The sequence below is a fragment of the Carcharhinus amblyrhynchos genome, chromosome 15 (assembly GCF_965287045.1).
Source record: "Carcharhinus amblyrhynchos chromosome 15, sCarAmb.v2.hapA, whole genome shotgun sequence".
In the NCBI taxonomy this organism is placed as follows: domain Eukaryota; kingdom Metazoa; phylum Chordata; class Chondrichthyes; order Carcharhiniformes; family Carcharhinidae; genus Carcharhinus; species Carcharhinus amblyrhynchos.
In genome coordinates this window covers 66,262,948-66,288,147 of record NC_137338.1, presented here as the reverse complement: position 1 = coordinate 66,288,147, position 25,200 = coordinate 66,262,948, and the positions used below count along the sequence as shown (strand labels likewise).

The following is a 25,200-nucleotide window of genomic DNA, read 5'->3' as shown; positions in this document are numbered from 1 at the left end:
AGTGAGTGTTAAGGTATGAGTGAGTACAGGAAGTGGGGGGGGGGGGGCACGTGCTGAGTGGTAGGGTGGGTATAGAGTAGGATGGGATGGGGTGATAGTTATATTATCCTTGTCACTCCATCTCTACTGTGAATTTGAGCTCCTGGTATTCCAGGGTTACAGTAAACTGTAGCCTGTGGAATATTTCTACCTCTTCAGTTGATGACTTGACGATACTTATTGTGCTCATCTTCCCTCTACTAGGTTAGATGCAGTGCGTACAGACCTGCAGCAGCTAGGAATAAAATTCTGAATGGAGTTCACAGTCCTCCTGAGTTCAGGTAGGGTTCAAATAGAACCATATAAATGATACAGCATGGAAGGGGGCCATTCAGCCTATCTTGTCCATGCTGACCTAAAGGCTTCCAGGTGCCCTTTTTAATCCCACCTTCCTGCACCCAGCCCATAGCCCTGCAACTTACAGCACTTAAGGTGCAGATCCAGGTACTTTTTACATGAGTTTAGGGTCTCAGCCTCCACCACCAACTCGGGTAGTAAATTCCAGACATCCACCACTCTGTGCAAAAAAGGTTCTTTCTCATGATCCCTCTACATCCTCTGTCACTTAGCTTGAATCTATGATCCCTGGTTTTTGAACACCCAGCCAAGAGAAACAGGTTTCTTCTCTCTATCCCTCACAATTTTGCTTATCTCAGTCATGTCGCCCCTTTGCCTTCTCCGTTCTAAGGAAAACAACACCAACCTCTCCAATGTCTCCTTGTCGCTACAATTCTCCTGGCAACGTTCTAGCACTCTCTGCAGAGCAATTACATCCTTCGTGTAATGTGGAGACCAGAACTGCAGTTGTAGCCTCACAAGTGTCTTACACAGTTCCATCATCATATCCCTACTTTTGTATTTTTATATCTCAGCCAATGAAGGGTATTATTCCATATGACTTCTTTACAACCCTATCTACCTTTAGGGACCTGTGCACTTGAATGCCAAGGTCTCTCACTTCATCTCCCTCTCTGTATAATCCTGTTTATTGTGCATTTTATTGCTTAACCTCCCTAAATGCATTATCTCACACTTACTGAACTCCATCTGTCACTTTCCTGCTCATTCACCAACCCATCTATATCACCTTGGAGCTTACAGCTATCCTCTACACAGCAAGTTTCTCAATTATGGCTCTCATGTTCAAATTCAAGTTGTTAATACATAACACAAATAGCAGGAGTCCCAACACTGAGCCCTGCGGAACACCACTTGAAACAATTTTCCATTCATAAAGGGAGCCTCTATTTCCTGTTACAAAGCCAACCTTGAATCATAGAAACCCCACAGTACAGAAAGAGGCCATTTGGCCCATTGGGTCTGCACTGACCACGATCCCACCCAGGCCCCACCCCCACATACTTTACCCGCTAATCCCTTTAACCTATGCATCCAAGGGCACTAAGGGGCAATTTTAGCATGGCCAATCAACCTATCCCACACATCTTTGGAGCACCCGAGCACCCAGAGGAAACCCAAGCAGACACAAGGAGAATGTGCAAACTCCACACAGACAATGACCCAAGCCGGGAATTAAACCCAGGTCCCTGGAGCTGTGAAGCAGCAGTGCTAATCACTGTGCTACTGTGCCGCCCCAAAGTGGAATTTGGATCCAATTCACCACATCACCCTGTATCCCACGGGCTTTTACTTTTTTGATCAGTCTGCCATGTGGGACCTTGTCAAATTCCTTAGTAAAATCCATGTAGACAACATCTACTGCACTCTCTTCACTGATCCTCCTTGTGACTTCCTCAAAGGGTTCAATCAAATTTGTAAGGCATGGCCTTCCCTTGACAAAGCCACGGTGACTTTCCCTGACTAGTCAATGTCTTTCTAAGCGACAGTTTATTGGTCTCCAAGGATCAATTCAAACAATTTGCCCACCAATTTGGGTACCTCCCATTTACAAATCATTCATTCTTAAAATATCCTAGCTCCTTTAGTGTATAAACCTCAGTCTAAGTTGAAAACAATATATAAATGCATGTTGTTGTGGTGACAGGTGTAATGCTAGAGAATGGCACTGTCTTTCACGTACCTTGTGCCATTACTGAGATAATGCACTGCCAAAGCGTAGAGAGATACTCCCTCTCTTCTGCTCCATTCTCAGATTACTCCATATTTCACCTATCTGACATTTTTAATCCAATTTCTCCAAACCATTCTTCAAATTGTCTGAGTGAGTGAGATTGCCAATTAGTGGAGATTTAAGGGAAGTTTTGCACTGCTACTCCTGGTCATTTTGATTGAGACTTTTGTGCGCTCATTTCACATGGCACCATTTCAGGCAGCAGCCACATAACTGTCATCTGGTTGGAATAAAGTTGATGCCTGAGGAGAGAGACTGCTGTTTCACCCAGTTCTCTTGCTTTGATCTTTCATGTCACAATATTGTTCTATCCACTAAACTTGAATCCATGTTAATATTGGTGTCTGCAAGATGAATTTTTTTTTTACTTTCAGGGTAATTGGGTCAATGAGTAACTTTGAAGAATTCAGCAAAGCTTTTAGTTGTCCCAGGACGTCAACAATGAATCGTGGAGAGAAATCTTGTCGAGTGTGGTAGGGATTTCCCAAAGGTGCTGCTTATTTCACACTAACCCCAGACAGACAGAATATTTGTATACCACTCAATTAGCAATTAGAAAGTGGGTACCAAGTCTGTGTTTAGCGAAATGCATAATTTTAGTTTATTTGTGTTTACGTTGGAACCACATTGGCCAACCATCCGTTATTTAGCTTTTGGAATCCCCATTTGTGTTGCTTCTCCAGGGTTTGCAAAACAGCTGAACCCCACAGCTTAAACTGACTGAGGTCATCCACAACTAATGATTGCAGGCATTGATCCTTCCCAACAAGACAGCATCTAACCATCTCTCCTCGACATTCAGCGGCATTACCATAAAATCCCTGAACATCAATATCCTTCATGTGACCAGTCATATAAACACTGACTACAAGAACAGAAACTGAGAATTCTGTGGCAATGAACAATGCTCACCCTCTATAAGGCTGATATTGTGCTGGAATAGTCTTGACTGCAGTTCCAACAACTCAAGAAACTGAACACCTTTGATTGTTACCTCAAATATTCATTTCCTCTACTGCCAGTATAGGTACAAAGTGCACTGTGTTCTATCTAGCAGATTGGACCTTCTGTTGGTCTCTTCCGCTCAATCCGCCGGACTCTGTCTTCACATGCTGGGATAAACCCCTCACCGAGGATTGAGACCCGTTGGCTACCCTCACCTGGTTTAGTTGGCTTGTCGAGACCGTTGCCTGGGGTGTGGCTGCTGTCGCATGCAAACAGCTATGGGGAGCCACAGGTGAGGGCTGAGTGCCAGGTGGGGACAAAGGATGGACAAACCGCCCTGAAAGGACGGGACATGTTCCCCTTCCCTGACACCCCATACACGCCCAACGGTCAAGGCGGTGGTCTCTGCAAGCATCATGGAACATGAACAGCAGGACAAGACACAGAAGACGTCCTGGCCATCCACTGCGCCTAGTCCCACCTCCAGCCATCTTGACTCTTGTCTTGCTGCTGGATCCGGATGGGAATTGGGAAGAGAGAGTGAGGCTGACACTGCGCAACTCTCCCTCACTTTAATCCAAATCAAGCGCTAGCTTCGACACCATCGTCATCAGTGTCCTGTTCAACTGTTGATGTCCTGTGGCGATGGGCGAGCGACGAAGCAACAGGTGTGGATACACTGGGAGCTGTAGTCACAGACCTGCACACAAGCGACTCAGGTCTAATGGTCGCTTTCTGCTGACTGAAGCAGCAGCGGAACTCAGCGTCTACCTGGACGGCCAAGCAGCCCTCTTCAGGAATGCACTGCTCACCTCCGTAGAATAAGGAAGGGGTTAGAAAAGGTGCCCTAAACATTGCCTGCTGTACTACACCTTGGCCAGTTTACCGCGGCTGGCGGGGATCCCATCTTGTGGTCGAACACACAAAATAAAACACAAGGTGATACCACTCACCATCGGCACTTGGAACGTGCGCACGCTTTTGGACAACCCTACAGCAGACAGACCAGAGAGAAGAACAGCCTTAGTTGTCAGAGAGCTTGCAAGATACAACATTGACATTGCAGCCCTGAGCGAAACCCATCTTGCCAACGTAGGTCAGTTGACTGAAACTGGAGGTGGATACACTTTTTTCTGGAGCAGTCGTGGCAGCGATGAGCGTTGTGATGCTGGAGTTGGATTCGCCTCAGGAGTCACCTTGTTTGGCAACTTGATAGTCTGCCCAAGGGTGTGAACGACTAGCTTGAGACATTACAGCTTCCACCACAGAACAGAAGTCAAGCCACCCTGATCAGCACCTATGCCCCCACAATGAACAAGCCAGATGAGATGAAAGACAAGTTCTACGAAGAACTAGACGCCCTACTATTAGCAGTGAGCAGTACCAACAAGCTTATCTTGCTTGGCGATTTCAATGCAAAAGTAGGGTGTGACTCTGCAATCCGGCAGGGAGTCATTGGGAGGCATGGAATGGGCAAGTGTAACAGTAATGGCCTACTCTTACTGAAGACCTGTGCAGCACATGATCTCCTCATCACCAACACAACCTTCCGTCTGCCTAACCGGAACAAGACCTCCTGGATGCACCCCTACTCTAAGCATTGGCATCTTATCGACTATGTCATTGACAGGACAAAAGACAGGCAGGATGTCAGAGTGACCAAGGCCATGTGTGGTGCTGACTGCTGGACAGATCACTGGCTCATTGTCTCCAAAGAGGCTCTGCATCAGACCCAAGAGGTGACCACATGGAAGCAAGGTTATGAAAAGAATCAATGCGGCCAAGCTAAAGAGCCCCAGCATAGCTTCAGCACTGGCTGAAGATTTAGAAATCAAGCTTGCTGACCTACACCTTGCAGGCAGCGCTGACGACGACTGGGAACGCTTCAGGGATGCTATCCATACATCTGGACTGAAGATGCTCGGGCCTCCACCTACAAGCAGCATGATTGGTTTGATGAGAATGATGAGGAGATACAGGTTCTACTTGAAAAGCACCATCTTCATCGGGCCTGTCAGAATGACCCATCTTCAGCTGCCAAGAAAAATGCTTTTACCAGTGCTCGCAGGACAGTCCAGAATAAACTGCGTAAAATGCAGGATGCCGGGCTGAGCGCCAAGGCAGATGAAATACGAGGATATGCTGACAGAAACGACTTGAAACGGTTCTACGAAGCCCTCAACACTCTTGATGGACCTCAATCTCTCGGGAGCTCCCCCATCCTGAGTACAGATGGTACAATTCTCATTACAGAGAGGGCACAGATCTTGCAGAGATGGGCTGAACAGTTTGAAGCTGTCCTCAACCGACCGTCATCTATTAACGATGAGGCAATAGACAGGGTTCCCCAGGTTGAAATCAACAGTGCCACGGATGACCCATTGGCAGTAACTGAAGTCATGAAAGCTGTCAGCCAGCTATCCAGTGGCAAAGCCCCAGGGGCAGATGCCATACCCGCAGAGATCTATAAAGCTGCTGGTCCTGCACTTAGAGAAGCTCACCGAGTTGTTCCGGTCCTTTTGGAAGCAAGGTTACATTCCTCAGGAACTTAAAGATGCTTCCATCGTAGACTTCTACGAGAGGAAGGGCAATCGGCAAGTATGCGACAACCACCAAGGAATTTTGCTGCTCTTCATCTCAGGAAAAATCCTTGCAAAAGTCCTGCTAAATCGTCTAGTCACTCATCTGGAGCTGGGCCTGCTTCCAGAGTCAAAGTGCGGCTTCTGCAAAGGTCGTGGGACTACTGATATGATTTTTCCTGCGCGCCAACTTCAGGAGATGTGTCAGGAGCAGAATCGCAAGCTCTACACAACCTTTGCTGACCTCGTGAAAGCCTTCGATACTGCAAGCCGACAAGGCCTGTGGAGGATCATGTCAAAGTTCAGCTGCCCTCCTGCAAATTCATTCAAATGGTATGCCAGTTCCATGATGGCCAGAGTACTGGATGGCAGAGAATCCTCTGAGACACTCCCAGTCACCAATGGCATCAAATAGGGCTGTGTACTCGCACCCACACTGTTCAGCATGATGTTTACTGCCATGCTGAATGATGCCTTCCAGGACGGTGTTACTGGAATCAGCCTCACGTACAGAGTGGATGGGAAGCTTTCCAACCTGAGGAGACTTCAAGCTATTACCAAAGTGAGAGAGATTTCCTCTTTGCCAATGACTGCGACCTGTATGCTGGTTCAGAGCCAGAGATGCAAGTCAGCATGGACAAATTTTCCACGGCGTGTGACAACTTTGGACTCAACATCAACATTAAAAAGACCGAAGTCATGCACCAGCCTGCTCCTCATGCACTGTACACAGAACCCATAATCACAATCAAAGGGCAGAAACTACAGGCAGTGAACCAGTTCACTTATCTTATCCCAAGTAGTGGCTATTGATGCAAAAGTTAACTGCAGAATAGCAAAGGCTAGTTCTGCTTTTGGTAGATTGCGCTCCACTGTATGGGAACGTCGAGGAATCAGCCCAGCAACAAAACTGGAGGTCAACAGCGCCGTGTTACTCACTACCCTCCTGTGTGCCTGTGAAACGTGGACTGTGTATTGAAGGCATGTAAAATAGCTCAATCGTTTCCACATGACTTGTCTTCACAGAATATTATGCATCCGATGGCAAAACAAAGTACCAGACACTGAAGTTCTCTCTAGAGCAAGTCTACCATCAGTCCACACACTGCTGATGAGAGCGCAGACCCGGTGGGCAGGTCATGTCATCCCTATGTCAGATGAGCGCATAGCCAAGCAGCTCCTTTTTGGGGAACACTCTGCTGGAAAACGTTCGCATGGAGGGCAGAAGAAACATTTCAAGGACACACTCAAAGCCTCCCTGAAGTCGCTTGACACTGACACGACCACCTGGGGAATGATGGCACAAAACTGCCCTACCTGGCGCTGCCTCATCCACAAAGGCTGTCAAGCTCACGAAACAAGGCATATTGCTGAAGCACAACTTAAGCGCGAGCTGCGCAAGTCCAGAGCCACCAGCGCAACAACTACAGTGACTACACAAGTCTGTCCAATATGTGCCAGGACATTCCGTGCCCGAATTGGCCTGATCAGTCATCTTTGGACACACTGCAACCAGCCTCAAAATGACTAATGGTGTTGAGGTCCTCATCGATGACGATGGATGAACAACATCTAACAGATACAGAGCAGTGTGTACCACTTAGCAGATACAGAATACAATATACACTACTTAGCAAATACACTGCAGCAACTCTACAAACTATTTCAGACAGTGCCTTCCAAACCTCAGTTCACCATCACCACCACCACCCCTGCCCCCCTCCTCCCCTCCCACCCCTACTCCCACCCAAGTCTCTTAGCATCCTGACTTGGAATTATATCACCTTTCCTACATCATCCTGGAACTCCTTTCTAGTCAGCATTCTGGGTGTTCGAGAAGGCAGCTCATCTTCAGTTTCTTAAGGACAATTAGTGATGCGCAATAAATGCTGGCTTCACCAGATGCCCATGTATGAGTAAGACACCAATGGCACAGATTCAGCCAGTGAAGCTCAGCAGGTATGCATATCCACTGTGAGCAGGGTGTAGAAATGTTACAAATGTTGGTGACTATAGTTCACTGAAACTTGTTCTGGTTTGGCAGTATTGCAAACCTCGTAATACAGAAATACTCAGGGGACTGGATTTGTGGAAACAATCAACTTTTGCTGTTAATTTTTGAAAACAGGAATCTAAATTGAGACTTTTTCTTTTAGAAGTTTTCTTTTTGTATATATCATGATAAGATACACTTGGACATGAAGCATTTCTCACTCATTGTCAGATGGCTCGATGCAAAATAAAGTTGCCTTTAATCTAACCTCAACAATGCACTTCTTCCATTATTCACCCTCTGTGCTTTCTGATTGACAACTAGTACTGGATGAAGAGCTCCATGTTTACTCAGAACTCGGTGGAGACTGCCAAGTCACATGTCACATGGGACTCTTACGGCCAGCAGATATTTATTAACAAATGGTGAAAGGCTTACCAACTGCAACACGTAGTTCCCTGAATTTCAATCGGATTTAAGCCACAGCATGATCATAGAAAATCGAAGTAGGAATAGGCCATCTGGCCCTTCGAGCCTGCTCCACCCTTCATTTTGATCATGGCTCAAAATCCTGATCCCCCCTTCCCCTCATATCATGTCATATAACATGATTTTAATTAGCCATCTGATTAATGGCCAATGGAGTCATGTTTTGGCCCCATAGTGTGCAGAATCACGTTACACTTTCAAAATGTTTTGGCATAGTACTCTGATGTAGTTTCAGAAATGAATCCATCTGCTGCAAGGGCCAATAAACACAGCCACTGAAACAGAAATTGGAGCTGAATAGTTAAGTATTTTGACCCTAACAAACCCATACCTACTCTTGGGTGCTATGCCCAACAGTTGGACAGCAAAGTCAATTTATGTAGGATTCAATGACCTATCAGATGTTGATTGATTAGTGGCATCTGGGGAAATATACTGATAGATTTGCCACATCCAACATTCCTGAACTGCTCAACATGGCAGAAGACAAACTCATGTTGAAAACATCCCAACCCTCTCAACTATTGCTACCCAATAGTGTTAGTCAGTGACTCTATGCAGCCAGTAGTAAGCCCCAATCCTAGGCTCAGAGATAAGGTGACAGCTGCTATCCCTTTCAGACATGTATCTCCTGCATGGTCAGAAAATGCAAAGGCCCATTTAGGATAGGTAGTGATGTTTTATTCTTCACTTACAATTTATTCTGGATTTGTCGCATGTTCATAGATCAAATAAACCATCTGAAAGATATCCAATCATCTTCTGAATTCTCTTCTTCAAATAATTTAAAAAATGAAAATATTCCGATCTCTGATGATATCCGAAAAACCACATTGGTTGACTGGATTTTCATTTGTCCAACACTTACAAGCAGAACTCAGATTTAATAAATAATTGCTGAGAATGTTGAGCCTCTCTTTCCAGACACCCACTGCCTCAACTCTCTGTCCAAGTTCCTTACTGGTCCTTGTGTCCACACCTGACCCCTCTCTCCTCTGTTGAAAACTGCCTGGCTTATTGCTTGGGTGCCTGCTGTATATTCACTAGCCATTGCTGACCAGTTCCCTGTCTCCTCGATTATGTACATCCTCTCATCTTCCTGAATTCTACCTCCCACTTTGGGATGGGGAGAAACATCACCATCATACCAAATCTCCCTGACCCTCCACCACTGCCTCCATCCCTGTCACCATTCATTACCTCATCAGCAGCGTGAGCATCAAGTGCTCAATTATTGATTGTCAACTAAAAAAAGGTAACTGCTGAAAGATCAATTAATAGCAATGATTAAAAATACAAAAATTACAGCCTATTTTTGCTTTAATTTGTCACTATAAAGTTGTGAAAACTTTACTTGCTTTAAGTTGTATAAATGCAATGCCAATTGAAAAAACAACCCTTGGAAGAAAATCATTTTATGTTCAGTTATCGCAAGACAAGACCCTAATAATTTTAGCACACTCATAACCGAGGTAACATTTACAATATGTAACAAGCTATTATTGGTCAAGGAGGCGTATGGTGTACTGGCCTTCATTAATCGAGGGATTGAGTTTAGGAGTCGGGAGGTAATGCTGCAACTTTATAAGACCCTTGTCAGGCCTCATTTAGAGTATTGTGTGCAGTTCTGGTTGCCTCACTATAGGAAAGATGTAGAAGCTATTGAGAGGGTACAGAGGAGATTTACAAGGATGTTGCCTGGACTGGGAGGCATGCCTTATGAAGTTAGGTTGAGGGAGCTGGGACTCTTTTCCCTGGAGAGACGAAGGTTGAGAGGTGACCTGATAGAAGTTTACAAAATGTTGAGAGGAATAGATAGGGTGGACTCTCAGAGGCTATTTCCCCGGGTTGAAATGGTTGCTACGAGAGGACACAGATTTAAGGTGCAGGGAGGGAAGTTCAGAAGTGATGTTAGGGGTAAGTTTTTCACTCAGAGGGTGGTGAGTGAATGGAATCGGCTGCCGTCAGTGGTGGTGGAGGCGAACTCGCTGGGGTCTTTTAAAAGACTTCTGGATGAGTATATGGGGTTTAATGAGATTGAGGGTTATAGATAGGTCTGTAGGTTGGTAGGTGTTGATGTGATCGGCGCAACTTGTGGGCCGAAGGGCCTGTTTGTGCTGTGGTGTTCTATGTTCTATGACAAAGCTCCCAAGTTTCAGCTGATCTTCTCTATCAAACAGAGTGAAAGAATACATGATATATATATTGTACAAAGTGTTTTTGTTCTTATATTTACATTCCTGCAAAGATACTCTGTGAAATCAGTGTAAATCCAATGAGTCATCCAAAAAGAGAAATTACTGCAGAAAAAAACTAATGTTTACTCACCTGTGGACTGATGGCAGTGTGTGAAGGAGGCTTGTTAATCTCCCAAAAGCAAATATCATGAGCAGGATTGACTTTAGAGTGCTGGGTTTTATTACTGTAAAAGCAACTAATACTATTTAATAGAAAAGTTCTTTTATGTAATATGTTTGAACTTCTAGTCTTCGGCACTTCAAAGTCAGTTGTCTCCATTTTGAAGAAACATCTTTTGATTGACATTAAACAAGCCTGACACACAAAATTCCACCTGTTACCCTGCAATGTGCAGAGGGTAACTATTGCTCAAAGTTAGTGATGTCATTAGCTACTGTAGTTGTAAATGCAATTTGATGCACTTAAAGAAATTTTTTTCACTTCATCGTTGCAGCATATTAGAAAAGCCAGTGTGCAGCATTTTACACTCAGGGCCACATTAGTACATTTTCCATTTATTAATATGACTCTGGAAAGATCCCCCATTATGGCCACTAGTTATATACTGAGGGGAGTAATAGCTACAGACAGATTTTTATCATAAATCAAAACTAAAAAATACACAAGTTGACAGCATGAGCCTCATGCGAAACCAGCTGAACACAGACAAGTCATCAGCCACTTGTACGAGAAATAGATGGGCTGCTGCTTCAAGTGTGTTTATATCTGCACCCTTTCCACACTCTTTAGTGAAGTGATTCCCAGGAAAGCAAAGACTTGTGTTAAAATCTGTGCGAAAGGAAGGTCATCAGTCCCGAAAATGGATGCCCCACAGCAAAACTCCCAAAAGGATCTCATTTGTTTCAGAAAGATGGCAGGGGCTGGACTGTGTGTGAGACAAAAGAGAATCTGAAAAAAGTGCAGATGGAATCAGTGCTCTGGACATTTTACTGGCATGAAGGGGTTGAGATCCAGCATTGACAGTCCTGGTCTGTATTTTATGCCACATAGTGGTATTGGTTGGCATTGTCCGAGTCTCTCTCCATATAGTCCCGCTCAATTAGAGACTCAATTCTTTTCTTCAAGTCTCCTGGCTGAATATTTGAAGTAAAGCAGGGACAAGGGGGGGAAAAAAAAACAAGCAATAATTAAACATTTTTAATGATACCCTCCAGCTCACTCTGGCCCTAGTACCTGATGGCTAAATCAAATGCATAGCTTGATCTCTTCCATCAAAACATCTTTAAAACAGCCCCAGAAAAGCACCCTCTACTCCAACAATATAGTGCTTCAATTTTTCACATGCCTGTATAGAGTGGGCATTTGGAAGATGTTTCCATTAGTAGGAAAGACTCGGATCTGAGAACACACCTTAAAGTTAGAAGACGATCCTTCAGAATGGAGATGAGGAGGAAATTTCTTCAGCCACAGGGTGGTGAATCTAAGGAATTCATTGCCATGGAAGGCTCTAGAGGCCAGGTCATTGAATGTATTTAACAGAGATAGATAGGTTCTTGATTGGCATGGGATCAAAGGTTATGGGAAAAGGCAGGAGAAGGGCTTGAGGAACATATCAGCCACAATTGAATGGTACAGCAGACTCAATAGACTGAGTGGCCTAATTCTGCTCCTATATCTTATGGTTTTATTAGCCTTCTGTGTCTCACTTCCTCTGAATTATGGAGATACACCAGGGACCTGTTCCTGTTCCAAACTAGCTTCTGACCACCCAACTTGTTGCTTTAACAACACTGACAATGTTTCCTGTGCTACCTTGCTTCAGACTCAGCCTATCATGTCCTAATCCAAACAAAGTTCGTACTAATCTGAAAGATAAATATCAATTCACATTTCCCTTCAAAATCTCAATTAATTTCTCCCAGACTCTACCTCTTGTGTGACCAATCCCAGTTTCTTAAGGCTTAAAATTCAAGTGTCAAAAACGATGAACCATTAAACAACTCACTGGAGGAGGCGCCACAAACATCCCCATCCACAATGATAGAGGAGCCCAGCACATCAGTGCTAAAGATAAGTATTTTCAACAATCTTCAGCCAGAAGTTCCAAGTGGATGATTCAACTCAGCGTCCTTGGCTTATTAGCATAGTGGTTATTCCAGTGTCTCGTAACGAATCATTCTTCCTTGCCTCCTGGGATCTGTGCTCTTTTCCTCAAGTTAAACATCAGTAAGTTTTCTTCTGCACTCAAAGCAACTTTTAAAACTAATTGGAATCAAGAATGATGGACGGTTTATGGATCAGGGCTTGAAGCAGCTTTGTACAATAGTCCAAGCTCACATTTCACAAGTGACCATTACCCATTAAACCAGATGTGTTTCTAGCTTTAACAAAAACAAGTGCTTGAAGTAAATAACAAATAACACGTGGAAAAGACAAGCCTTTCATCTACTGCCTTCTCTAGGCAAAAACAGAGTGCAGACTTGAAGAGTTTGATTGGGGAAGACCATTTAAGCTGGCAGGGAATTAATGTTCCTAAAGTTATGCAATAGCACAAATAGGATGTCCGACTGAGAAATGTTGTTCAACCTAAGAGACAGGATATAGAATAGAAGGGACACTAAGGAGAATGCAGATATATATTTTTAAAAATATATTTTGTCCTGAGGATATGAGCATCACTGGCAAAGCTAGCACTAATTGCCCATCCTGGATATCCCAAGAAGGTGGTAGTGAACAGCTTCAGTCCATGTGGTGGTGTAGGTGCATCCACTGTGCTATCATATTATACCTCTTAACGTTTAAGGATTTGACCTAATGAAATGAAGGAATGGTGATATGTTCTTACGATATATTTCCAAGGCAGGGTGACGTTTGGCTTGGAGAGGAACTTCCAGGTAGTGGGGTTCCCATTTGTCTGCTGCTGCCTTTATCCTTCTGGTAGTAAATGTCGTGTGTTTGAAAGGCAGGTGAGCCTTGGTGAGTTCCTGTAAGGCAGCTTGTAAACGGTACACACGGCACCAATGGTGGAGGCAGTGATTGTTTGTGGAAGGGATGCCAATCAAGTTGGCTGCTTTGTCCTGGGTGATGTTGAGCTTCTCGAATATTGTTGGAGTTGCCTCATCCAGGCAAATGAAGAGTATTCCATCCTGACTTGTACCTTGTAGATGGTGGAGAAGCTTTGGGAGCGGGGAAGTTTTCCAGCCTTTGGCTTGCTCTTGTAGTCATAATATTTATATGGCTAGTCCAGTTCAGTTTCTGGTAAGTAGTCATCCCCCAGGAAGTTGACAGTGCAGGGTTCAACTATGGTAACGTCATTGACTATCAAAGGAGATGATCTCGTTACAGATAGCCATTGCTTAGCACTTGTGTGGCACGGATATTACTTGCCCCCCCCACCCCAACCACTGACTCCCACTTTCACATTTGAACCATGGCTGCAATAAAGTCTGCAGCTGAGTGATCCTGGCAGAACTAGAACTGAGTGTCTGTTAGCAGTTGTTGATGAGTAAGTGTTTAAGAGCATTGTCAATGCACCTTCTATCACTTTGCTGATGTGTAGGCTGATGGGGCGATAATCGGCTGGATTGGATTCGGCCTGCCTTTTGTGGGCAGGACATACCAGGGCAATTCTCCACATTGTCAGGTAGATGCCAATGTTGTAGCTATACTGGAACAAGATATTATAGCTGTATTTGGTTAATGGTGCAGCTATTTCTGGAGTACAAGTGTTACTAATACATGGGATGTGGTCAGTTGATAGCTTTTGGCATATCCCGTGCCTGATATATTACATAGAGCAAAACAAATTGGCTGAAGATTGGCATCTGTGATGCTGAGGATTTCCCAAGGAGGCCGAGTTGAATCATCCACTTGGAACTTCTGGCTGAAGATTGTTGCAAATAGTTAACTTTTGCACTGATGTGTTGGGCTCCTCTATCATTGTGGATGGGGATGTTTGCGGAGCCGCCTCCTCCTCTTCCGCCAGCAAGTTGTTTAATTGTCCACCACCATTCATGACTATAGGTGGCAGGACTGCAGAGCTTAGATCTGATCCATTGGTTGTGGATTCGCATAGCTCTGTCTACCACTTGCTGCATAGGGCATACAAGTAGTCCTGTGATATAGCTTCACCAGACTGATGCCTCATTTTTAGGTATGTTTGGTGCTAGAATGCCCTCTGGCACTCATCATTGAAAAAGTAAAAAGTCTGACAACACCAGGTTTTAGTCCAACCTATTTATTTGATAATATACTCACAAGCTTTCGGGGTTAGCCCCTTCGTCAGGTGAATGGAGAGTTCTGGCCTCAGACAGAGCATATAAAGCACAGACAGTTTAGAGATTACTGATTAGAATGCAAATCCTTACACCTAACCTGCTGTTCAAGATCTGAAGTGGCTGATAATGTGAGTGGAAGGAGCACTGATCACAGTTTAAAGAGATGTGTATTGTTTCCAGACAGTACAGTAAGTGAGGTTTTGCAAACCCAGGCAAGTCACGGGGGTTACAGATAGTGCGACATGAACCCAAGATCCCTGTTGAGACCGTCCTCATGTGTGCGGAACTTGGCTATCAGTCTCTGTTCAGCAACTCTGCGCTGTCGTGTGTCGTGAAGGCCGCCTTGGAGAGTGCTTACCCGAAGGTCAGAGGCTGAATGCCCGTGACCACTGAAGTGTTCGCCAACAGGAAGGGAACAGTCTTGCCTGGTGACTGTCGAGCGATGTTCATTCATCCGTTGTCGTAGCGTCTGCATGGTCTCCCCAATGTACCATGCTTCGGGACATCCCGAGGCATTCAGCCTCTGACCTTCGGGTAAGCATTCTCCAAGGCGGCCTTCACGACACACGACAGCGCAGAGTCGCTGAACAGAGACTGATAGCCAAGTTCCGCACACATGAGGACGGTCTCAACAGGGATCTTGGGTTCATGTCGCACTATCTGTAACCCCCGTGACTTGCCTGGGTTTGCAAAACCTCACTTACTGTACTGTCTGGAGACAGTACACATCTCTTTAAACTGTGATCAGTGCTCCTTCCACTCACATTATCAGCCACTTCAGGTCTTGAACAGCAGGTTAGGTGTAAGGATTTGCATTCTAATCAGTAATCTCTAAACTGTCTGTGCTTTATATGCTCTGTCTGAGGCCAGAACTCTCCATTCACCTGACGAAGGGGCTAACCCCGAAAGCTTGTGAGTATATTATCAAATAAATAGGCTGGACTAAAACCTGGTGTTCTCAGACTTTTTACTGTGCTTACACCAGTCCAACACCGGCATACCCACATCACTCATCATTGAACCAGGGTTGATCCCCAGGCTTGGTGATAATGATAGAATGGGGGATATGCTGGACAATGAGGTTACAGATTGTGGTTGAGTACAATTCTGCTGCTGCTAATGGCCCACAGCACTTCGTGGATTCTGAGTCCCAAGATTCCGGTGGAAGAGGACATAGCCAGGAGTGATGATGGTGGCGTCTGCGGTATTATCTTTAAGGTATGATTCTGTGAGCATGACTACATCAGGCTGCTGCTTGACTTGTCTGTGACAGAGCTCCCCCAATTTTGGTACAAACCCCCAAGTATTAGTGAAGAGGACTTTTCTAGGGTTGACTGGGCTGGGTGTGATTGGTGTCTAGATGGATAACAGATGGTTTGTTCGTTTTATTCACATTTGAATTTTCTGTATTAGCTTGTTAGGCCATTTCAGAGAGCAGTTGAGATTCAACTACATTCCTGTGGGTCTGGAGTCACATGTAGGCCAGACCAGGTAACGGATGGTTGATTTCCTTCCCTAAAGGATATTAGTTTTTAATGAGAATCTGACAGTTTCATATTTAGGATTATGTTACAGAATATGCTTAAATAAATTAAGAACACTTGATGTGTGGTTCTGTTAGTAGTTGGAGAGGCCATAAACATCTCTGACTTGACAACCTGTTTCTGTAAATTTCAGTTGGTGGGGTGGCAGACTGACTGCTGTTTCACCTTCATGCCACAGCCTGCAACAATGGTTCGATTGTGGCTCTAGTAACCACTGGTGACTGCAAGTTCAGACGATTATCCCTATTTGGTGAGGGCGAATTTAAGGTATTGTGTACAGTTTTGGTCACCTAGTTACAGGAAGGATGTGCAGAGAAAGTTCACAAAGATGCTGCTGGGACTTGAGAAGCTGAGTTACAGAGAGATTGAATAGATTAGGACTTTATTCCCTGGAGCATAGAAGAATGAGGGGAGATTTGATGGAGGTGTATAAGATTTTGATGGGTACAGATAGAATGAATGCAAGCAGTCTTTTTCCACTGAGGCTACAGGGTATGGGTTAAGGGTGAAAGGAGAAAAGTTTAAAAGGGAATATTAGGGGGGGATTCTTCACACAGAAAATGGTAGGAGTGTGGTATGAGCTGCCAGATAAAGTGGTAAATGCAGGGTCACTTAACATTTAAGAAAAACTTGAACGAGTTCATAGATGAGAGGGGTGTGGAGGGATATGGTCCAAGTCCAGGTCAATGGAACCAGGCAAAAAATGGTTCGGCACAGAAAAGAAGGGCCAAAAGGCCTGATTGAGCTGTAATTTTCTATGGTTCTATTTTCACATGTTAACCCACCAACATTGGCAGTGCATCAAGTCTCAAACATACAGGCTGACCACACAATGAATTCAGAGGATCGTAGCTATTTGAATCATAGAACCATAGAACCCTACAGTGCAGAAAGAGGCCCTTTGGCCCATCGAGTCTGCATCGAACACAATCCCACCCAGGCCCTGCCCCCATATCCCTACATATTATATCCCCTAATCCCTCTAACCTACGCATCCCTGGACACTAAGGGGCAATTTCTTAGCATGGCCAATCAACCTAACCCACACATCTTTGGAGTGTGGGAGGAAACCGGAGCATCCGGAGGAAACCCACGCAGACACGAGGAGAATGTGTAAACTCCACACAGACAGTGACCCGAGCCAGGAATCGAACTCAGGACCCTGGAGCTGTGAAGCAGTAGTGCTAACCACTGTGCAGCCATAGTCAGGCATGTTGTGGCTATGGCCCAGCATTGTGGTCTCCACTTCTGGACAGCAGAGATAAAGGGAAGAGGCTTGATATTTTAGCTGATAAATAGACTGGCAAGAGCAAGAATGGGTAGGATGGTGCCAAGTTCAATTACTGCCCTATGCTCGAGTTGGTTAAGGCAGGAGACTGCAGTTGGAATTGGGAGAATAGGAAAGGAAAAATGCAAATTTTCCCCTTATTTTATTCCCAGCGATGTTAGCCAGATGCCAATATGTAAAAGCAGCTGAGAAAAGCCATGTTCATCACAATGAAACCATCTAACAGGATGAGAGTCCCATACAAATTGGAGCATATAGGAACAGGAGATGAATATACAGCTCCTTCAGTCTGCTTTATCTTTCAATTAGATTAAGGCAACATGGTGGCAAGTGGTTAGCACTGCTGCCTCACAGCGCCAGGGACCCGTGTTCAATTCTGGCCTTGGGTCATTGTCTGTGTGGAGTTTGCACATTCTCCTCGTGTCTGCGTGTTTTTCCTCCAGATGTTCCAGTTTCCTCCCACAGTCCAAAGATGTGCGGTTAGGTTGATTGGCCATGCTAAATTGATCCTAGTGTCAGGGGATGAGCAGAGTAAATATGTGGAGTTATGGGAATAGGGCCTGGGTGGGATTATGTCGGTGTAGACGCGATAAGTCAAATGGCCAGTCTGCACCATAGGAATTCTACGATCTGTATCTTGGCTTTCATTTATCTACTATAGTTTCATAATACCCTTTGCTAACAAAAATCAATCTCAGTTTGAAACTTTTGGTTATCTAGCTTCAGATTTTTTGAGAGAATGGAAGAGTTCTTGACTGCATGGAGAGCTGGCATACAGGCAGCAGCCGGGGAATTTCAGGGGTCAAAACAGACACATAACCAATTCATTGGCAACTCTCCCAAGTTATAAACTATATTATAAAAACTCTCTTTACCTTCACTGGAAATTTTAACTGGTCATAAAGTTCTGAAACAAGGAGGTTATGGCCGAGTGTCTTTCTCATTTTCATGATTCGAACTATAGCAGCATCTATTTGGTACTGTCTGTCCTTGAATACCCGCTCGGTTGTGCTTGTTTGCTCCTCAACCTGAAAAGGGACAAGAAAATACGAATGGCATCTCCCCCAAAATACTGTATTTTAACATTAATTTTCCTGAAGATGGCCAGTAACAATGGTAATACACATTCTCCTGACACAATGAATTTTGGGTAAAATGTCATGTCTTTAGAGGATTACATACCGTTTCCTTCATCTGGATTTGGTTAATCTTTATTCTGAACAATTTGTGCTTAAAGTCAGCATTAAAGATTATCTTGTCTCCATTTTCCACATCTTTGCCTTTTGGAACTTTGTTCAACACACGAGCTTTCCCACAGGCTAAAGACTGCAATGTTCTTCTTAATTCATCATCCTCTAAAGGAGAGGTCAAAATAGAAATAAACCAAAGAAGTGCATGCCTTGGAAAGGCACCTGTTAAATTCAATTATAGTACATATAGCAGTTTAATTGGAAAGTTACCATATGTTTGCAACATGTATTATTATGTAAGCAAAAAGGAAGAAAAGGAGCAATGTAAAAACAGGAGTTGGACATTTTGTCCCTCAAGTCAAGTAATTTAGTTATCTAGATTAAAGTCTTTATGATTTTTTGGAGCTTTCCATGACAATTTAATAATCTAAATAAATCAACCCCCAAGTCTTTATGGCTTGCTGTGTTTAGTTTTTCAGCATTTGCAGAGCACTCTGTTCTATCCTTTCCTTAGATCCAAAACAGATAATCTCACATTTACCTAAACTGAAATCGCCTTGCCACAGTTTTGGTCATTTACTGAACCTATTAATATATTTGTACTTTTAGGCTTACGATGCCTAATTTTATTTATTTGTAAGGCCTTAATCTTATTTAATTATTAATTGGCAAAGTTGGCTATGTAGTTCCTTTCCAAGATCAAAGTTGTTAATAAGCAGTGAATTGTTGAGGCCCCAACACAGATCCCTGTGGGATGCCACAGGTCCTACTTTGCCAAAGTAAGTATTGCTGGAGTCTAACTGGCTATATCACACTAAGTATTGGCAGACCTCTTGTTTGGCCAACCAGCACATTAATGTGGAGTTATCTGAGGCTAACTAGGAGGCACACAGTGACATTTCTTTTTAATGCTCTGCACTTAAGACAAGAGTGCTGTATGTCTGGTTGTATTAATTTTCACTCCCTTTATAGCCCCAGTAAATGCTGCTGGGTTGGATCCCTGATCCATTTCAGTCCTTTTGCTCTTGCAGCTTTTTTTTTAAGGAAATAAATTCCAAAACTGAATAATACAACAAAAAAATGTGCAAATCTGAGTACAATTAAGACTGGGAGTGGAATTGAGGAGGTTTAGCGCTCCTATGACATTACTGCTCTTGTAGTGGTCGTGCGGCAGGACGCACTGTTGAAAGGAGTTGCTGTAGTTCATCATACGGATTCTACGAATTGCAGTGGTAGCGGGCGAAGGTTTTGAACTCAATGACAGCAACACAGGTCAGGCTCATTTCTTTCTCATGAATGATGTTGAGGATATCGTGAGCTCACACATTCAGGATTTGAGGAATGGAATGGAGTCATATCATCCTGGCACCTGTAGACTGCCATGGTGTTAACATGGCTCATCTAGTTAAACTTTCAAGACCACAGAGATGTTATGGTAGAGCAATGGTGGTGCCACAGAAGATAAAGGAAAGTATACAGACTTCACTCATGTAGGCATGTGCCAACCCGTCCACAGCTCAAGTTTGGATTCTGTCCAACTCTTGCTAGGTTGGCCTGGGTGCCTCATTATAAGTGTGGCGAATGAAGTTGATATTGTGGAAGTTATTTCAACATTATAACACAGGGGAGGTCTTTAATGAAACAGATGGGTTGGTTGCGTGATGGATCAATCCTTTCAGAGAACATGAACAGGAAAGGCTGACACTTCAATCATTAATAGTGTCCTGGCCTATGAACCAGCTATCCAATGGAGGGCCAAGCATACCCCTGAAAGCTTACTCTGTCCCCAAGCTTCCACTGCCTGCAAAATTAAGGTGAGTACAAGAGATTCTGCCGCCACCACCAGAGCGGGGAATTACTACTGACTGGCACAGCTTTGAGAATTGTCATGATGATAGCTGATTTTGACAACTTCGCACTAGGTAGCTAAACTTATTATAATTTCTTATTGCTTTGCTATCCTGTTTCCATTTAATTGGAATGTAGAGAGGACATAACAGGCAAGCCATCTTATTATAGAATCTGAAGTACAGAGCGTTTGGGACCTGCTTTGTTCAAAAAATGCAGCTAAGGAAAATGAGAAATGCAAAAATCTGATTAGGTAGCTTAATTAATTGTTGAATTTTGATTGTGTTGAGACTAGCTACTTAAGGTACCGTCTTGCACGGAGCAGCTACTCAACTGCTATCAGTAACAGATCAAGCAGCAACTTAAATCTCAACACAACCAGGTGTTTGGAATTTGGATTGCTGACTTTACACAGGGAACAACTTCTAGTGCGTCTGTACAGCAAAGATCAAACTATCAACTCAAACTTCTGAACGATTTTGATACCTATGCCAGTCGCAGCCTCGATTTCCTCCATATTGAATTCATTGCCCTCGTTGAACATTAGCAACACTAAGGTCTGGAAGAGTGAAACTTGCAGCTCCTTTTTACCCTAGAATGCATATTGAAGAAATACTAATGAGGTCAAATGGGAGCAACATAACTTTGGGCTGCAGGGTTTTTTTAAAAATAACTGAGGCACATATTGATATGTTGGAGGAACAATCTCATTGTTGCTCCAATAAAAGCAACAGTGAGCAAATAGCAATAGAATACAAGTGCTTATTTGTTAATATCATATATGAACCATACTATAATATATTGAAACATATTTGATATACATTAATGTAATATATAGTATACATGAATAAATGTACATACTGACCCCCAATACGACTTGTAGGAAGGAACTTAAGAAGGAAATTAGGAGAGCCAGAGGGGGTCATGAGAAGGCCTTGGCAGATAAGATTAAGGAAAACCCCAAGGCATTCTACAAGTGTGAGAAGGCAAAAGGATGAGATGTGAAGGAATAGGACCTATCAAATGTGACGATGGGAAAGTTTGTATAGAACCAGTAGAAATAGAAGAGGTGCTCAATGAATACTTTCACAGTGGAAAAGGATCTTGATGGTTGTAGTGCAGGCTTGTGGCAGACTGAAAAGCTTGAGTATGTTGACATTAAGGAAGAGGATGTGTTGAAGCTTTTGAAAAGCATCAAGTTAGATAAGTCGCCGGGGCCGGATAGGATGTACCCCAGGTTACTGTGGGAGGCGAGGGAAGAGATTGCAGAGCCTTTGGCGATGATCTTTGTGTCATCTCTGGAGATGGAAGAGGTTCCGGAGGATTGTGGACGTGGTTCCTCTATTCAAGAAAGGGAGATAGCCCAGGAAATTATCAACCGGTGAGCCTAACCTCAGTGGTTGGTAAGTTGATGGAAAAGATCCTGAGAGACAAGATTTATGAACATTTGGAGAGGTATAGTATGATCAAAAATAGTCAACACGGCTTTGTCAAAGGCAGATCGTACCTTATGAGCCTGGTTGAGTTTTTTGAAGATGTGACTAAACACATTGACGAAGGAAGAGCAGTAGATGTGGTTTATATGGACTTCAGCAAAGCGTTCGATAAGGTCCCCCTTGCAAGACTTATTGAAAAAGTGAGGGGGCATGGGATCCAAGTGGACATTGCTTTGTGGATCCAGAACTGGCTTGCCCACAGAAGGCAAACAGTGGTTGTAGATGGGTCTTTTTCTGCATGGAGGTCGGTCACCAGTGGAGTGCCCCAGGGATCTGTTCTGGGGCCACTGCTGTTTGTGATTTTTATAAATGACCTGGATGAGGAAGTGGCGGGATTGGTTGGTAAGTTTGCCGATGACACAAAGGTTGGAGGTGTTGTGGATAGTTTGGAGGGATGTCAGAAGTTGCAGCGAGACATAGATAGGATGCAAGACTGGGTGAAGAAGTGGCAGATGGACTCCAACCTGGATAAGTGCGTCGTGGTTCATTTTGGCAGGTCAAATGGGTTGAAGAAATATTAAGTTTAAGACTCTTAGCAGTGTGGATGATAAGAAGGATCTTGGGGCCTGGGTTCATAGGACTCTCAAATCAGCTTCGCAGGTGGAGGATGTGGTTAAGAAGGCGTATGGTGTACTGACCTTCATCAAATCGAGGAATTGAGTTTAGGAGTCGGGAGATAATGCTGCAGCTGTATAAGACCCTGGTCAGACCTCACTTGGAGTACTGTGGTCAGTTCTGGTCACCTCATTACAGGAAGGTTGTGGAAGCCATTGAAAGGATGTAGAGAAGATTTACAAGGATGTTGCCTGGATTGGGTGGTATGCCTTATGAGGATAGGTTGAGAGAGCTTTGTCTTTTCTCCTTGGGGACACGAAGGATGAGAGATGACCTGATAGAGGTGTATAAGATTTTGAGAGGTATTGATCGGGTGGATTCTCAGAGGCTTTTTCCTAGGGCTGAAATGGCTGTCACAAGAGGATACGGGTTTAGGGTGCTGGGGAGTCGGTACAGAAGAGACGTCAGGGGTAAGTTTTTCACTCAGAGGGTGGTGGGTGCATGAAATCAGCTGCTGGCCGTGGTGGTGGAGGCGGATTCGATAGGGTCTTTTAAGAGACTTCTGGATGAGTACATGGGACTTAGTAAGATTGAGGATTATTGGTAAACCGAGTGGGTAGAGGTACGTTTGGCGCAACTTGTGGGCCGAAGGGCCTGTTTGTGCTTAGTTTTTTCTATGTTTCTATGTCCTCAAAATGGCATCAATGGTGAACTATCACTCTGCAGTGGCTCACCTGAGATCAAAATGGAAAGTGCCCATCTTATTTGACTTTAGTGACTCAGGGTCAGACCAACCTCTCTAACTCAGGCCGGGTCAGACTGAAGAAGCAAAGAAAGCAGAGTAAGTTTCTAAAGTAAGTAAATGGGACGTTGGTGCTTCTATGTCGACAGGGAAGGGACTAGATATTTTTCAAAGGGTAGCGGGCAGGGAAGTGAAGAGGGTTATATCATTCAGGTTGGGGAGAGGGTGGTGGTGATGGTATACCATGGGGGTTCAGTCTGGGTATTTAAAATAGTTACTCTTAAGTCAGAGTGCTTTTTTTCCTTCTAAGTCTTTCAGAGTAACTATCAGGGTGTGACAAAATTGTGCCTTTGAGAAATATATTTAAATTATGCTTCTTGTGCAGGATCTGTTTTAGCAGTTTGTTTTATTATCAGTGCTGTTTTGTCCGCACCAGGCAAATCTGTTGTGATGGCAGTAGTCTAATTGGTGCTAATTGCTAGAATGTTTATTTTTAGCTGAATTACTGTTGTTCTGTTATTTTAGTGTTTTCCCCTTGAGTTTTGCAGCATAGGGTTTGAATGACAGTATTATGACAGGGTGGATTAGGCCCACAGATAGAAACATAGCTCAATTGTTTTTTTGGGAGCTGTAGAAAGAAATAGCTCATTCTCATAAGTGTGGAGACTGGGATCTTCCAGAAAGTAGGGTTATTATTCTGAAGTTCTGCTGTTTGAGGATATATCCTTCTTTGGAAACTGCTGTATAGAAATCAGAAGGCAAGTGTCTTTCTGTATTGGTCCAGGGAGATTAAAAGGCTGGAAATCTAGTATCCACAAACATATCTGTTTATGGTGCTAATTGTTTCTGAAGTAGGATTTATGTCTATGAGGATGTTACTTACATTAGAACTATTGATATGTATAGCTGTTAAGATTTTGTTTAAGTATTTTAATTGGTAAAAGTTTTGCTAATTCTTTTTGTTATATTGTGTTCTCAAATAGTTTGTTTTAATGAAAGCTTCCTAGTGGGTCAATTGGATCATACCTGGAGTGAAATACCTTATGGTCACCGTAATGTTAGGGTCTAGGCTGACTTCACAATACCTTGGAGTTTCTGATCTGGCCCCTAACATAGGATATCCTGCTAGGATAAAACTAGCAGAACCATCCTAAGTTTGTAATCATTGGATGGCTTCCAGCCTGGCGCAATTGTCCAGAGGACGTTAACTCTGCTGGACAATTGCCAGCTAAACCCTTGCTTGGTAACTTCCAAAAGGGACTCTCCAGTGCATCTTTGGGGTAACCCCCAAATCTAACCCCCAAATGCGCACCTGCGCAAGGATATTTTGGCCCTGGAGGGAGTGCAGAGGAGGTTTACTAGGCTGATACCGGAGTTGAGGGGATTGAGCTATGAGGAGAGGCTGAATAAACTAGGCTTGTACTCGTTAGAGTTTAGAAGAATGAGGGGAGATCTCATTGAGACGTATAAGATGATGAATGGGATGGATAGGATAGAGGTGGAGAGACTCTTCCCGCTCAAAAAAGACAGTAGGACTAGGGGGCACAGCCTCAAGATAAGGGGGAGGCGGTTTTGAATGGAGTTGAAGAGGAACTTCTTCACTTAAAGGGTGGTGAATCTCTGGAATTCTCTGCCCGTTGAAGTGGTGGAGGCTGCCTCGCTAAATATTTTTAAGAAGCGGGTTGATGGGTTCTTGATAAGAGAGGGGATTAAGGGTTATGGGGAGAGGGCGGGAAAGTGGAACTGAGCCACGACAGATCAGCCATGATCTTATTGAATGGCGGGGCAGGCTCGAAGGGCTAGATGGCCTACTCCTGCTCCTATTTCTTATGTTCTTATGTTCTAGCACTGGGTAGTCCAATATTTACTTTACTAACACGGTCTAAAAATTTATCATTCAACCAGCTGAATTGTGCAGAACGTG

General features: G+C 43.9%; 2 protein-coding genes across 11 annotated transcripts in view; one reads left to right on the top strand and one right to left on the bottom strand.

The window, feature by feature from the left end:
• The window catches only part of phex (phosphate regulating endopeptidase homolog, X-linked), a 121,403-nt gene extending 118,150 nt beyond the window's left edge, over positions 1–3,253 (top strand). For 2 of the 3 annotated variants that reach the window (XM_080204102.1, XM_080204100.1), the window contains 2 exons: positions 244–320; positions 2,506–3,253. In XM_080204102.1, the coding sequence (XP_080060228.1) occupies positions 244–320; positions 2,506–2,608 (180 nt within the window). In that variant the 3' untranslated portion in view covers positions 2,609–3,253. The remainder of the gene's footprint in view (positions 1–243; positions 321–2,505) is intronic. The other variant, XM_080204101.1, reaches the window with a different exon arrangement.
• Positions 3,254–10,277: 7,024 nt separating this feature from the next.
• The window catches only part of cul4a (cullin 4A), a 76,921-nt gene continuing 61,998 nt past the window's right edge, over positions 10,278–25,200 (bottom strand). For all 8 annotated transcript variants that reach the window (XM_080204091.1, XM_080204092.1, XM_080204096.1 and 5 more), the window contains 4 exons: positions 20,970–21,075; positions 18,628–18,800; positions 18,321–18,473; positions 10,278–11,469 (listed from right to left, as the gene is read on the bottom strand). In XM_080204091.1, coding sequence (XP_080060217.1) covers positions 11,374–11,469; positions 18,321–18,473; positions 18,628–18,800; positions 20,970–21,075 — 528 coding nt within the window. In that variant the 3' untranslated portion in view covers positions 10,278–11,373. The remainder of the gene's footprint in view (positions 11,470–18,320; positions 18,474–18,627; positions 18,801–20,969; positions 21,076–25,200) is intronic.